Source organism: Helicoverpa armigera, chromosome 23, assembly GCF_030705265.1.
Source record: "Helicoverpa armigera isolate CAAS_96S chromosome 23, ASM3070526v1, whole genome shotgun sequence".
Classification (NCBI taxonomy): Eukaryota; Metazoa; Arthropoda; class Insecta; order Lepidoptera; family Noctuidae; genus Helicoverpa; species Helicoverpa armigera.
This window is the reverse complement of record NC_087142.1, coordinates 7,511,073-7,526,713: the sequence shown is the minus strand read 5'-3', so window position 1 is coordinate 7,526,713 and position 15,641 is coordinate 7,511,073. Positions and strand designations below refer to the sequence as shown.

At 38.5% G+C, this 15,641-nt stretch overlaps 1 protein-coding gene across 6 annotated transcripts in view; it reads right to left on the bottom strand.

Annotated features, from left to right (window-relative positions):
* The window catches only part of LOC110373736 (uncharacterized protein), a 112,737-nt gene that overhangs the window by 65,718 nt on the left and 31,378 nt on the right, over positions 1–15,641 (bottom strand). For all 6 annotated transcript variants that reach the window (XM_064040740.1, XM_064040741.1, XM_064040743.1 and 3 more), the window contains exon 3: positions 13,476–15,486. In XM_064040740.1, coding sequence (XP_063896810.1) covers positions 13,476–15,486 — 2,011 coding nt within the window. The remainder of the gene's footprint in view (positions 1–13,475; positions 15,487–15,641) is intronic.

Genomic DNA, 15,641 nt, shown 5'->3' with positions numbered 1-15,641 from the left:
AATTTTATAGCCCTACCAGGATTTGTGATTAGTTCAAGTTATAATAATTAATAGCCTACTCCATTTAGAAAAGTAATCTATACCACCTCTGATAGTTAAAACCCTCTTGTATCCTAAAAAAAAGCATACACTGTGTTAACTATGCTTGTTCAAAGCAATGTCACTCATTTTTATAACAAAACTTCTTAGACCTTTATTACTAAGAAGTTTCTCCTTTCAAAAAATATCGTCTTTCACAGTGAACGATACAAGACAAAAATAATGAAGACGAACTACTTTTTATAGGCCTAACCCTATAATGGTGACCTCGACCCAATTCGGTGTATAACAACGGTGTTACTAGCTCAGTATGACATACATTGTGTTTTGTTTATCGTTTACTACGTTAGAAATAAACGCCGTATTTTCGGGTTACCTCATTGTGGTAATTATGGGAAAGTTCGATTTTACAAAATAACTATATGAAAAGTTGCCAAAAGAGATTCTACCCATGTGCCGGTGGGACTACTTCTCGCATCTCAATAAAAATACTAGCCTATGTCTTTTTCTGACTGTAGACATTCTTTTGTTACCAATGTTCAATGATTCAAGAGTTTTGGCCTGAGAATTGGAGAGTAAGATAGACAGTTACTTTCGCATCTATAATATGAAATAGGTATGGCATGACAATGTGCAAATATGTATAGGCCAAAATTGGAAGCTTCAAGCACAGGAAACGTGATTCATGATTAAACTGTCAACCAACCCTCAGACCAACTATAGACCGACAGTTTAGTCTGCAATCTGGGGGTTTTTCTTCGAAGCAATATTCTACATCTAGGAACATTGAAACTAGTCGATCTAATAGTAGCATCGCGTAGGTAGCTACCGTATAATCTAAGTTTATCTAAAGTCGTAAATGAAACCTTTATTCCGGATCAAAGTACGCACTACACTGAAAGAAAGTTTCTCAAAGAAATTCGAAAGTTTCCTCAAAACTGAAATAGAAGTTGTCGATAGAATCTTCTTGCTGAAAGTTTCAGGAGTGTCCTAAACACGGAGTAAGGAAAGATGAGCGGAGATGACATAATGCAGGTAGGTCAGGCGCTTTCTTCGAGGTCAAATAAGTATGGTGGGTTAGTAGGTATGACAAAAACTATCAGAAACGAGTGATATCTGTCAACGATGGTATGATATGGTCAAGTCCAAAGAAGGCGTATAAGGGCGGAAACAAATGACGTTCCTCGTGTCCCGAACACCCGCATTTTGGCACGCTACTTTCTTGAGGGATTATATTGTTATGGCACCTCCGTTAGTCATTTAGTTCTCCACGATCCTAAGTGTGGACGAACGGAGATTTTATGTTTTCTTTGCACGATAGCTGCAGAAAAGACGTTTTCTATTGTTTTTAAATGCCATTAGAAGCATTTTAGCTGCTAAGGCAAAACTTATTTATCCCATATCGGTCTTTATCCCGTGGTAACGACTTCGCACATCTGGATAAAAGTTGAATCGTGACTCAGAAGCTATAAATCAATAAAATAAGTTGTTCAATGTTTCAAATCAGAGACAAAAGATACTGAAATTGACACCATTAACTAAACAAACAAGATTTTCTTCTTTAATATTTAGTATAGATTCTTTTCCTCTCAAACAAAGATGGACTAACATACAAATTAATTAATTACACATATATGTATTTGAATACAGTCTCATCTAGATTCAATCAACTAATGTACACTCCTGTCCACAGCACGCGTAAATGCACTTTAAACTTTCATTCATAAAGTTGTAATTGCCTTAACACTCGACTGAGCTAACAGGCTGTCGCTTCAACTACTTTGGTGCAATTTTCCGATGCCTTTTTCGACTTTGAGTGCACTTGAGACGTTATTTGAAAAATAGTCCCGACACTCTGCTCTTATTAAAAAAGAAATGTGCAATTGGTTGGACACTACAAACTGGACTAAGCCTTAGAAATTGGAAAACTTAGAATAGTTTTTAATAAAGCCTGGTTTAACTGATAAAACGTCAATTGGTTATCTAAATGCTATCGGGCAAGTAAAGGCTGCTTATAATGACTTCCAGATATTGCAATCTGAAACCTGTGATGCCAAAAGTTTCATTTTTGTTTGTTTCAAGTTCCTGATAGGCCATCAGAGACATATCCCATGATGAAACTGGCCATCAATGAAATACCATAAGTATAACTTAGGCATAAAAAAGTTTTGTCCCTATATTTATTTGTTTGTTGTTTCTTGTGTCATGTTTGTGATGAATAGATGGTTTTTCGTTCTTCTTCTTCTTTCTATCACGATATAACAAAAACGCACTTGCCAGTAAACTACTAAACAGTTACCTGAGAAGTCTGACTTATCTTCAAATATTGACTTTGGAAACCATACAATACATTACAAATTCCCTCCCTCCTACATACTAACAAATACCTACCCACATTTATGCACAAAATCAATGTCTCAGAACCTTTCAATAGGTATTGAAGATTTCAACAACCGACATTGTTTACATACACAAAGCTAAATGCCAGTAATGAATCATATAAGTACTTATTATTGGAATAGCGTAAACAATGCTTAGGACATGGAGAACTAAATGACAAGCAGAGGTGCTATAACCGAAAATCTCCTAAGAAAGTAGCGCGCCAAAATGCAGGTGTATGGAAACGAGGAATGTTACTGTCTCCACCCTTAAACGCCTTCTCTAGAACCAATTATTTTTTGTGATACCAGAAATCGCTGACAGACGTCTCCAAGAACCCTAACGCCTCGTAATTGATAGTTTTGGTCAAGCCCAACGTACATATTGGATCTAGAAGAAGGCGCCTGATCTAGTCGCCTTACAGCATCTCCGCCCATCTTTCCTTATTCCGTGGTTAGGATAAATGTTCAATGTTAAAATAAGGTGCATACCACATTGCCGTGGTCTAAGTACTTCAGCGAGTATGTTTAACATGCAAATCTGAATATGGGATAATAGACTGTGTAAAGTGGCAGTATGTCATCCGTCTGATTATTGTTTGAACATGATGAGAAAGTTTACGTAATTTAATTTAAGAAAATTTAATATTCTTAAGAAAGTATATTAAAGAAACAGTATGCTGATAAATGCACAGAATTAAACAGTTGCTTTAAAAAGTCAAATAACATTGTAGAACTTTACACGCCCACATTTTGATCCCTCAGTTTAAGTCACTTCCAACGACAGAGTACAAAATACAACTCGAGAATTTTGCAGCAAAAATCGTTGTAGGAAAACCCAATACCAGTTTTTGCACCTTAAATTCGAATCTCCAATCGGATTTTCAAAAACAAACTGTTTATAGAATGTTTTATTAACGGTATCGCAATCTCCCACTCAATACTTCGAAAATCGGCCAAAGAGAGATCGGCCGGAGAAACCCATCGTTACATAAATCCAAAAGTCAAAAACAGATCATGAAAAACTATTTATAAACGAAGTGTTAACGATTTCATTGGGGATTTCCCGAAGGTAGTATGCATTCAATACAAAAATATGATGCTCTAAAAACATCGATAGACATTAAATTGTAATGTATTGTGAGAGACTTAAAATGATTCATATTATTTTTTTATTCTAATGGAAGATATCTAGTGTTTAGAAGGTCTTATACCAAAGGGTATTGGGTTGTCCCAGTAACTGGATTGAGGAGGTCAGATAGGCAGTCGCTCCTTGTAAAACACTGGTCCTATGCTGCGCCCGGATAGACTGGAAGCCGACTCCAACATAGTTGGGAAAAGGCTACGCAGATGATGATGAGTGGGTCACCATTAGGTACCAAATATCTCCGCTTTCTCGGTAAATAAGTACTTAAATTCAAAAAGGAGTCACTATACTCATTACTTTTACTATCGCTCGCACCAACTCAGAATTCACGAAAACTTTTTGTGACACAAAATCCTCAAAATAGAACGGCCAGCGTCATCATTATTTTGCTGCCCTTATCCAAATATATTCTTTCCCAGAAATATCTATCTGTATTCAGCTTTTTCGAGACTTTGTACAACCCATTCATCGTTTTTTTTTACCTTTTATATTTATAGTTTTGTCTAATCGTCATATTTATACCTAGCTTCGCCCGCGTCCCTGTTAACTTCTTCACTTTCCTTATCCTTACCTTTATTATTCTTTTGTTTTTTAGGCTACCATGCCTCACAGGGCTATGTTGAACTGAAATATTTTTTCAAATCAGACCAATAGTGCTTGAGATCAGCACTAAGATCTGCCACTAAGATTTTCTACTAAGATCCTTTGGTTCCGCTTCACATATCCATTGTTGAAGTAATTTCTTTTCTATCGTGTTAAACGCTTCCAACAGGTATCTATGGAGATCAAAGGGGGAGGCCTATGTTCAGCAGTGGACGTCCTATGGCTGAGATGATGATGATGAAACATTTAGATTTAAGGTCAGCGTTCAATCCTCAATTATTCCTCCTAAAAACAAAACTAACAAGACCTTGAGATTAAAGCCACCTAATCAGTAAAATCTCAAAGATTAGCTACAACACATCATAATTAAACAGTCAATCGATACTTTATTACACGAACGGATCCACACGCCGTTAGGATCTATATAAAGAAGCACTATATAGTTTCTTGACCTAATGACTCATCTGAGTGCAAAGCAACTCAGTCCATTGTGAAAATTAGATTCTGCAAAAATTGTTTGTGTAATTGAATTAATGTTTTGTTTGTTATCTTGGGGATTTGTTTGTTGATTAACTTTGAGGATATTTTGTTCAATTATTCATTAAATATGTCAGAGGAGTACATTGTCAGACAATAATTAGGTATCATCATCTTCATGTCGATCTTATGCCTACCAAAAGTCTGACCCTAGCCGTTCCTCATGATTTCATTTAGTGTCCAGGGGAACTTCTTTACGCATAGGGACTCAATATATCTGCTCATATCACTCGGGGACAGTGTAGCTTCCCAACATGGCAAGAATTTATCAAATCGGTGCACTTAAATGTAACAACTCATGTCTGAATTTAAAAATCTTAACACTTTTCTTTGTACCATACCAGGTTCAAATAAATGCTACTTTTTGAAACCATTTAGTTATAAATACAAAATACTTTTACTCACTTCTAGAACAGAGCTCTTAAAATAAATTCAACCTACATTAGGTATAATTAATCAAAACATAGTAACACAACTAATAAAACCTATTTTCGAAACTCCAACAAAAGAACATGTTCACGGAATACCTAGATATAGACGTCATCATCATAAATTTTCGTTTCTACAGTACTTATATATCATAGAGAACGAAATAACTAGCGGAGATGTCACATGGCTGCGGGATTGTTCAAAAGAGTCACCGCGACCCTGGTACATAAAAGGTTTATGACGGAACACGACGGTTTTTAGTCAGTAAGAGTCTGACACTCCCTCACCGCTGCTAACCCACAGCGGGAGGGGTCATTTGATGATTTTTGACGTGGTTATAAAAAGAGATCTCCTAACATTACGCAAACGCCTAACATAAAATCTCCTAAGAAAGTAACGCACCAAAACGACGGCGAACGTTTCCACCTTCTTATACATCTTCTTTGGAACACGCCCATTTTCGCCAAATTAGTTTTGACTTGACAGGGAACCAAACGCCTCATTACTTCTAGTTACTGAGCACGCCTACAGTACGTTACTTGACCTACAAGAAAACGGCTGACCTACCTTCCTTATGGTATCTCTGCTTATTTGCTTTCATCCGTGCTACGTACGTACATTTACAGTACATTAAGGCTCTCTTACGTCACTGAAACGTACTTTCTGCATAGTGAATAGGAAATACTGAAAAAGTGCGGAAGACATTAAAAGAAAAAGTGATGTTAGAGTACCTATATTTTTCTTGAATGTTTTTCTTTTGCAGTGGTTTATAAATTGAAGTAGACTTGTTTTTTTATTTGGAAAATCGTATCTTAATATTTGTATATGTATGCAATAATTATGTAAACGTCAGCACGAATGCGAGAGCTAAGCATAATGTTCGCGCACAGAGGTGTTTTCGCGTACATTTTAGAAACGTTTGCTACCTACTTTATTTCATTTGTAATCCCATGAAAAATCAGACCATAGCAGGTCATATTTATGTATATAAACACAGTCCAATATTCAATTAAATCTTTGTTACCTTTAACTGGCTTGCCAATTGAGCCAAAATTAATTAAAAACGAAAGTTAAACCTACCTTACCTACTTTCTCACGGAAATAAAGTCGTTAAATTGGCGCCGGGCTTATTATTATAATTCCTTACAAATACAACCATTTATGTACAATTATATTTTAATGGATTGGCTTAAAGATATTTGAGAAAAGTTATTTGTTACTTTATACTCAAATCATTTATTGTTAACTAGCAGCTGTTCCTTGCAGTTTCACTAACGTCTAGGGAGAACCACATCCTGCAACTGGTTAAAAAGTCACCTACGGTCATTTCATTTTTTATGACGCGAAAACGGAACATATGTATACGTAGATATTAAAGTTAAATTTTATGTTTGTGGCTGTTCAACAAGTTTGCCTGTGCCTACTAGTATTATAGAAAAAGAAATGTTTTTTTTGGTTTACACAAAATGACATGACAGTTGAATTTTGTTCTTTTCTTTTACATGTGCAAGTTATTTTCTATAAATAAATAATTATATCGTAAGAAATCTTGTTGTTTGCGGTCCCAAACCTAATAGGTTATGGGCCCAGACGCTGCAGGCAATCAACAAAGAGCACGAAAGAGAATACAGTAAAGAAAACTAAATTTATCAGGAACACGTGAAACGTCATAGTAACTATAAAAAAATGGAGTTGGGAAAGACGATGAGCCTCGATAAGTTTGACGGAACCAATTTCAAGCAGTGGAAATTCCAGATAAAATGTGCGCTGCGTGCCAAAGGTTTGGACATAACTCAACCCAAACCTGAAACGAACGCTCATCAGTGGAATAAAGATGACGGCATGGCAATGTTCATAATGACATCTGCAATGGACTTAAAACAAGTAGCACTCATTGAGAATTGTGAAACCGCTCTCCAGGTGATGACTAAACTTGAATCTATCTATGAGCAAAAATCGGAGTTAAATAAAATGATTCTACATGAACGTTTTATCAATATAAAATGTCACCGGGAGATAGTATGGCTCAGCATATAGCTAAAATCGAGAGCATGGCTAAACAACTGAAAGAAAATGGAGAAGATATTAGTGATACTGCTATCATAACCAAGATTTTGAGTACACTGCCTCCCAAGTATAGATCTCTCCGGCAGGCTTGGATGTCACTTGATTCAAGCAAACAAACTGTGATAAATTTAACAGCTCGATTGTTAGACGAAGAGGCTAGTTTCGGAGTAGAAGAAGAGAATGAGACGGCTCTAGTTGTAGCAAAACAAAACGACAAGAAGAGAAATTTTACATCTACAGAAACAAAAAGAGAACAAAGACCATCATCATCATCAATGAATCATCGTTTTGTCTGTTATAAATGTGGAAAACGGGGTCATTTTGCTAAAGATTGTCGGGCATCTAAACAAAATGAAGAAGAAAAAAATATGTTAGCTTTCAATGTAGATGACAGTGAATGGCTCGATGATGATGAAGGAGTCGGTTGGATATTAGACAGCGGTGCCTCAGCTCACATGTCTTATAAACGTGAAAATTTTGTTGAATTATATCAATATAAAGGCCCACACTGAAACTAGGAAATCAAGAAGATATAGAAGTTGCTGGACAAGGAAATATTTTGATTAATAAGTGTGTCAAGGGCCAGTGGGAGACAAGTATTCTTAAAAATGTGCTTTATGTGCCTAAACTAAGAAGAAACCTATTTTCAGAAGGAGCAGTTTCTCGGCAGGGTTATATTATTGTTAAGAAACGTGCTGAAGCTTTGATTTACAAGGACAATGATGTAGTAATGTGTGCAGTTTTACAAAGTAACAATTTATATAAGTTAAAAGTCAAGACAATTCAAAATCCTGTTTGTAATGTTGTACAAAAATTGGACCTTAGAACATGGCATGAACGCTTGGGACACTTGAATGTCAAAGAAATTCAAAAAATGTGCAATAACAATGTTATCACTGGTGTGGACTTAACAGACTGTCAGAAGTTTGTGTGCGAGGGCTGTGCTTATGGTAAGCAAGCACGTCAACCATTTAAGAAATCATCACGACAGTCACTACAGCCTGGTGATGTTGTTTATAGCGATGTTTGTGGACCTATCAATGTACCATCAGTCCAAGGTATGAGATATTTTGTTATTTTCAAAGATGCTGCATCAAGTTTCAGATATGTTTATTTTTTGAAGAACAAATGTGATGTGTTAGACTATTTTAAAAAGTATAATGCTAGAATTAAAAATCTTTTCTCACATGGTGTGTGCATCTTACACACTGATAATGGTGGAGAATACACAAGTAATGTTTTCAAGGAATACCTAGAAAGTGAGGGTATATCTCATGAACTCACAGCTCCGTACACTCCTGAACAAAATGGACGTGCAGAGAGGGAAATCAGGACAATAATGGAAAGTGCTCGATCCATGCTTTATGCCCGTAATGTACCTCTCAACTTGTGGGCAGAAGCAGTCAACTGTGCTGTTTATTTATTAAACCGCACATCTTCTAGCCAGACACCAAATGTTACACCCATGGAAATATGGTGTGGTATGAAACCTAGCCTGGACCATGTTCGAGTTTTTGGATGTGAAGGTTATGTTCATGTTCCAGATCAATTAAGGAGTAAGCTGGATTCTAAAAGCCGAAAAATGATGCTGGTAGGTTATGATAACCTTAACTACAAAATGTATGATCCAAACACAAGAAGAATTACTGTGTCCAGGAATGTTATTTTCAATGAATTAAAAAGCTTTGAAGTAAGGAGAAATGAAACTCAAATTTTGATTTATGATCATGATAATGAAGAGGAGACAGACAACATGGAGCAAAATGTGAGCAATGAGCATATTTCTTCAGATTACAGTGATGACAGTACACATACTGCTGTCGATGATCAAGATGAGACGTATGAACCATCAACAGAAGATTATTCTTCTGATTCATTTCATTCAAATGTCACTATTCGAACACGCAGTCATAGAACATTTGAGGCAAATGTAATGGAATTGAATGTGCCGGTAACTTATAAAGAAGCAATAAATAGTCAGGAAAGTAAATTATGGCTAGTGGCTATAAATGAGGAATTGGATGCTCATAAATCTAACAATACATGGAGTTATGTTGAAAAACTAAATCAGAGGACTATTACCTCGAAGTGGGTATTTACCATTAAAAGAAAACAAAATGGTGAGGTGGATAGATATAAAGCCAGACTGTGTGCCCGTGGTTTTACTCAAGTAGAAGGAGTAGACTACACTGAAATATTTTCTCCTACCACAAGATATGAATCAATAAGAACATTGTTGGCAGTCTCGGCAGAATATAGTTGGGAAATAACACAGCTAGACGTCAAAACAGCCTTCTTATATGGAGAGCTGGAGGAGGATATATACATGGAAGTCCCAGATGGAGTCAAAGCACCTCCAAATAAAGTATGTAAACTGAACAAGTCGCTGTATGGTTTAAAACAAGCTGCTCGTTGCTGGAACAAGAAATTTACTGCTTTTCTGGTAAAGTTTGGTTTTATTCAGTCACAAGCTGACAACTGTGTGTTTGTGGGTAATTTTCATAGCTATAAAGTTTTGTTAGTCTTATATGTAGACGATGCTTTAGTTATGTCTAAGTCTAAACAAGTTTTAGACTTTATTGTCACTTATTTAAGACAAGGTTTTGATATAAAAGAGTTTGAATTAAATCGGTTCGTTGGTTTAGAAATTATTAAAACTAACAATTCCATATGTATCAGTCAAAAACAATACATTGAGGAAATTATAAATAGATTTAATATGAGTACAGCTCACCCATGTAATACACCTGTTGATGTAAATGTCCAAATAAGTAAAAATGTGGATAACATGCAAACTGATTTTCCTTATAGAGAAGCCATAGGGTCATTATTGTTTTTAGCTATGGCAACTAGGCCAGATATTGCATTTGGTGTCAATCTATTAAGTAGATATGTTAATAACCCTAGTCTGCTTCATGTAACTCAGCTTAAGAGAATAATTCAATATCTTATTAAAACAAAAAATATGTACATTAAATACCAAGGTCATGAAAAGTTACTTGGATATTCGGACTCAGACTTTGCTGGGGATCTAGACACACGAAAATCAACAACTGGTTATATTTTTATGTTGAATGGTGGCCCTATTTCTTGGGCAAGTCAAAAACAGTCTTGTATTGCCCTATCAACGACTGAGGCTGAATTCATGGCAGGGTGTGAAGCTGCCAAGAATTTACTGTGGTTAAAACAATTTTTCAAGGAAATTGATATCAATCAGAGCTGCACTTCTCTGCTTATTGATAATCAGAGTTCTATTAAGCTAATTAATAATCCTGTGTATCATAAAAAAACTAAACATATTGATGTGAAATTTAATTTTATTAGAGAGAAAGTACAGCAAAAGTTAATTGACATTCAATATGTGCAAAGTTCTGACCAATTAGCTGATATTTTAACAAAGGCTCTGCCTACTGTTAAATTTGAGCATTTAAGGGATGAGATACTGTTTAATGATATCTAGTTTGTTTAAGTTTTTAATAATAAGTGTTATAAGTTTTTTTCAATGATAATTAGTTATTTTAAGTCTTTATTATCGTACAGGCAAAATGTTGTTAGGTATATAAAATTTAGTGGGAGTATTAAAGTTAAATTTTATGTTTGTGGCTGTTCAACAAGTTTGCCTGTGCCTACTAGTATTATAGAAAAATAAATGTTTTTTTTGGTTTACACAAAATGACATGACAGTTGAATTTTGTTCTTTTCTTTTACATGTGCAAGTTATTTTCTATAAATAAATAATTATATCGTAAGAAATCTTGTTGTTTGCGGTCCCAAACCTAATAGTAGAGACAGTCTTTATAACATTTATTGAGAAGGCTTTTCTAGAATTATCCTAATTGATTATGACTATGAATTTATCATCATGACATCACTGGCAATTGTATTCAACGGAAGTTCATTTTAGAGCCTTGCAGATGTCACGTAAATTAGCAAAATCGTGAAGGATATAAAAATTAGGCACTAATTTAAAGATCTATGGACTGTCCCACACACTGGAAACGTTTAGATGGCAGATAGTCAGCCGACATTTGTTTCTTCGTCTTCGTTCTTCATATTTTATCAAATTTTGCCGTCCACTGCTGAACTTAGGTCTCAAACATCAAACGTCTTAATTGAACAAGTATGTATTCGAAAATTTCCCTAAAGAATGTCAACTACCTCTAAAACAATTTTTACCTAAACGTAGCGTGTGCTATGAACCTTAAAAACTTAATATCGTACGCTTAAAATTAATTTTGTCTCCGAAGTCTACCGTCGATAGCTCGTGTTCGAAGATTTAATTTCCTGAACTAACGTAGTTAGCTGCTCCTGCATGATAGGTATTTTCATAAACTTTATGAAGAAATTCTTAGTTTGATTACCTATGGAAGCTAGTTAAAGTTTATACTGGCTAAGTTTGCTTGCTCCAACTTTTGGACACATCATCCATTGCCATCAGACGAGATGGTAGAAGCATAATTTCTGCAAATGTTCGCCAAAAAAAATACCTATGTGTAATTTAATTTTATATTTTTTTCATATGCAAACAACAAATTAAATAATAAATGATTATTTAAATTCATAGTGAAGTGCTCAATAAATCACTTAAGAGTAACATTACTTGGTCATTAAAAAAAACCCTTGTAGAAACTGCATCGAATGCAAACCAAACTTATTCATAGTTTTCTAATAGAGACATGGTATATGACATTTCCACTAACGAAGTCAAGAATAAAAAGGTCGGAAAACAAAAAGACAAAACAAATGCATATCGCGCTCATATTCAGAAGTAGGGCAAAAATATAGTGAGAATTGGATAGCAGTAGCTTCGAACTTTTTAGTACATAATTTTCTTTTTACTCACATTTTGTGTTTCGTACGCTCGACAAAGGATGACACGGAATGAAGAAAATGTGAATTTCGAGTTGCAAGATTGTTCTTGATTTAAAATTCTGTGTAAATGTGAGAATTGTGTAACATTTTCATGGGAAATTAAAAGTGTTAAGAGCAGCAATTATAAGGCAACACTTATTGTTATGTAGGAAATCGAAAATTGGTTTGAATAAATAATTTAAGGAGACAGTACCTAAAGTACACTTTCGAAAAAATAAGAAAGTAGAAAGATTTACCCCAAATCTTCTGTAGCAGTTTAAATCAGCTATAATATTGGTATCCACAAAATTAGCAAAACTGAATTCAGCTCTATGATTTGAGACTAAACAAACACAAAATCTAACTATAGTCTGTTCTATGAGGCATACAATTTATCCAGCCAAACATTTGCAGAGCCGTAATTCCTCTGAGCTTAGGATCCACGGTAATGACCAAGTGATCAGTATTCCAACGGCAAATCTTGGAGCCAAAACCCAGTATCCTAATTCACGCTAAGCTTCGAATATATTTGGTGCATTTTCTATCGGAATTCTATTGCAAATTGCCCATCTTTTCAAGCATGCTATTTGACGGTTGGTATAAACATTTCAAAATCACGAGGGAGATGATGAGATGTTCTTACGTAATATATTCATGTTTAATGCCTGAGTTAGTATGTAGATGTTTTTAGGTGTTGCTGGGTTTGTATTTGAGAAGCTATATTGTTAAAATATTGTTTGTGCCTTCATAAAGTAGCTAGTGTACCTTATTGTGATTTACTTACAAAGAAAAATGGAAATACCTATCTGAAGATTTTGCGACATTCACAACAACTTTATGTAACCGGAAAGCATGGAAAGTTCCAGAACGTTTTTACGACAAAAAAATACCAGGTACCTATCCTTTGATCTCTCATGAGATCAGAACAATTAAGGATAAAAACACGTAAGATATGTTGTCGTCTCAAATTGGAACTGGCCAATATTCCGAGCACACATTTGTGCATCCGTCCTTTACGATTAATCTCGAGTTTAGTGACAGTGATTTAAAATAAACACGATTGCCCTTACGATTTTTAATGCCCCTGGAACAGCTGTTGCATGATTCACGCGACATTGGCCCGAGGAACGCCGGGGAACACGAATAATATATTTAAATACAACACGACCATGAATATGATCGCGGATTAACAAAAACTGCGACCGAACTTGTATATCCCACTACTATTCGTTCGCACAACTGACAAAAATCTCAGTGTATAAACTCAAATAAACTTTGGCAATAACACAAGATCGTTTGTTCTTAAGCTATTTTCTGCTGAGATAAACATCATAACAGAATTTGCAGTGTTTCACTTTGTTGCTCTTTTTGCGGATGTAATCGGGGTCAATAGCAACTACAAAGGATGTTTTGAAAGTACTCACATTGTGCTGGTGCAGAGTCAGGACCACGTTGTCGAAGGCTGCTGAATTCGAGAGAGCCTCTGAGCTGCCTCGGAGCAGCTCGGCCAGCAAGTCAGCTCCAGGTTTCACTCCCACCAACTTCGAAGGTGATGATGTAGCTCTGACATGTGTTGGACCACGACCAGTGGCCCGTGGTGACGTCATAGCTCCGACACTGGTCTTACGACAAGGCACTGTTGCGTCAGACAAACTTCGTCTGCCCACTTCTACTGACCGACTGCACGGTGCCTCCAGAGTTTTGCCGTACGGCCTATTAAAGTGTTGTCGTCGCGCCTCTACATCTGAAGTGTCAGATGGACTAAATGGAGAAGGCGAGGCAGTTCTGTCTCTGGAGCACGTGTCGCTGTCGGCTTCAGAAGGCGAGTCGCCATATTTACGCCTCGCTCGAAACGAGTCATCATCTCTCTCGTCCGAACTTTGTTGATAAAACCTTGCCCGCCTCGCTTTTAACTCTTCAGACCTTGGCCACATTGGTGCTACCCCTTCAGACGGACTCGGCGGTCCGTTAGTACAGGAGTCGTCTGATTTGTCACCGAGTAACGATGAGGTACGTGTTTCGGCTGACAAACGCATATCTTGTAGTGATGCCTCACTGCTTTCACGTTTACAGCCGTTTACTGATGGTGGGCCTTCTTCCTCACCACCATCATCGCTCGGCGTTGTGATGTATATTCCTTTCCTTCTTTTAGTTTTATCAAGTGGCCTACGTCTTTCTCTAGCACCTATGGGGGCGGGCGTGCATGGATTCTGCACTGCAGCCAGTAAGTGGGCAACTTGTTCACTTGTTATGGTTTCATCTTCTTTGTCACGATCCAAAGATCCGTCAGACGCAGCGTCTGACCGCTGAGGCTCCTCAGGCGGTAACTCCTTCGACCACTGTTTCACTATACACTCATACACAGGCACAGGGATTAGGTTTTCTTCAGGACACTCTTCTTCTATCGTATTAGGAAAATTCGTACAATCACAGTCCACATTAGCACACGCGTTTGCAGGCGGTTCAGGCAGAGGGGGAAAAGCAAAAGGCTGGGGTTCTAACGGCGAAGTACCTTCACTATGGGCTTGTGCACTATCGGCTTGCGAGCCGTCACTTTCTTCGCGAAGTTCGTGTAAGACGCGCGGTGCCATCAAGGCTGGCAGACTACCACCAGCCTCGGCCGGGCCCTCCTTCCGCACTGGAGGGATACGTCGCGGCAGCGGGTGCGTCAACGAGCGAGCACCTAGCTGCTTGTGTGGGGTTTCAGGCGGCGGTGACCGCGGCGCTGGAGACGCGTGCGCAAGCAACCCCTCGTCCGATCCCACCGCAGAGTCAACCGACGCGACTGAACCACCCTCCGTCGTATTCTCATCGGTTGCAAGACTTACGGTTTCGGCATCACGACGTTTTACACTCGCGGACTCTGACACTGACTTTGCGGGACGTTTCCCAAAATCAAAAATCGACTGATGCCTATTTGGCCCGCGATAATATTTATCTTGCGCGAAATCACCTTGAGAGAACGACGCGCTGCGGTACGGAATAGTTTTTTGGGCGTAAGATCCGACGATAGAACGGGGTTCTACGCGAACGAGGGTGATGTTGTCGGTGTCGAAGTCATCACAGCGGTCCACAGAGACGCCGCGCGGCGGGCTGTGGCGGTGGCGGGCGCGGGGCGGCGGCACCGGCGGCAGCACGGGCGCCGAGTGCGGCGGCGGCGGGGGCGGAGGCGGCGGCGGCGCGGGGTGCGCGCGCGGCAGGAGGCGCTCGGTGAGGGCCTGCAGCCCCTGCAGGCGCTGCTGGCGCGAGGGCCGCTCGTCGCGCGCGCCGCGGCCCAGCCGGCGTTGGATACGATCCAGCGTGCGTCGATCGGGCTTGGCGCGGCCAAGGCACGCCGCCACCGCCTCCTCGGAGCAGCAGCGGCAGGGGCAGGCCCGCGGCGGCGGAGCGCGGCGCACAGCGTACCGCACCGCGCCCAGCGTCACGTACGGGGACCTGCGCACACGACGCTGATATATTTAGATGCGAGAACGACCGCGCGCGCGACTCGCCGAAAAGCTTGGCGGCAAGTGCGACCGATTTAGAGTGCGCGAGCTTCCCCGCGACTCGCCGCTGAATTCCGGGAGGATTCCCCGCGACCCACTCCGCCA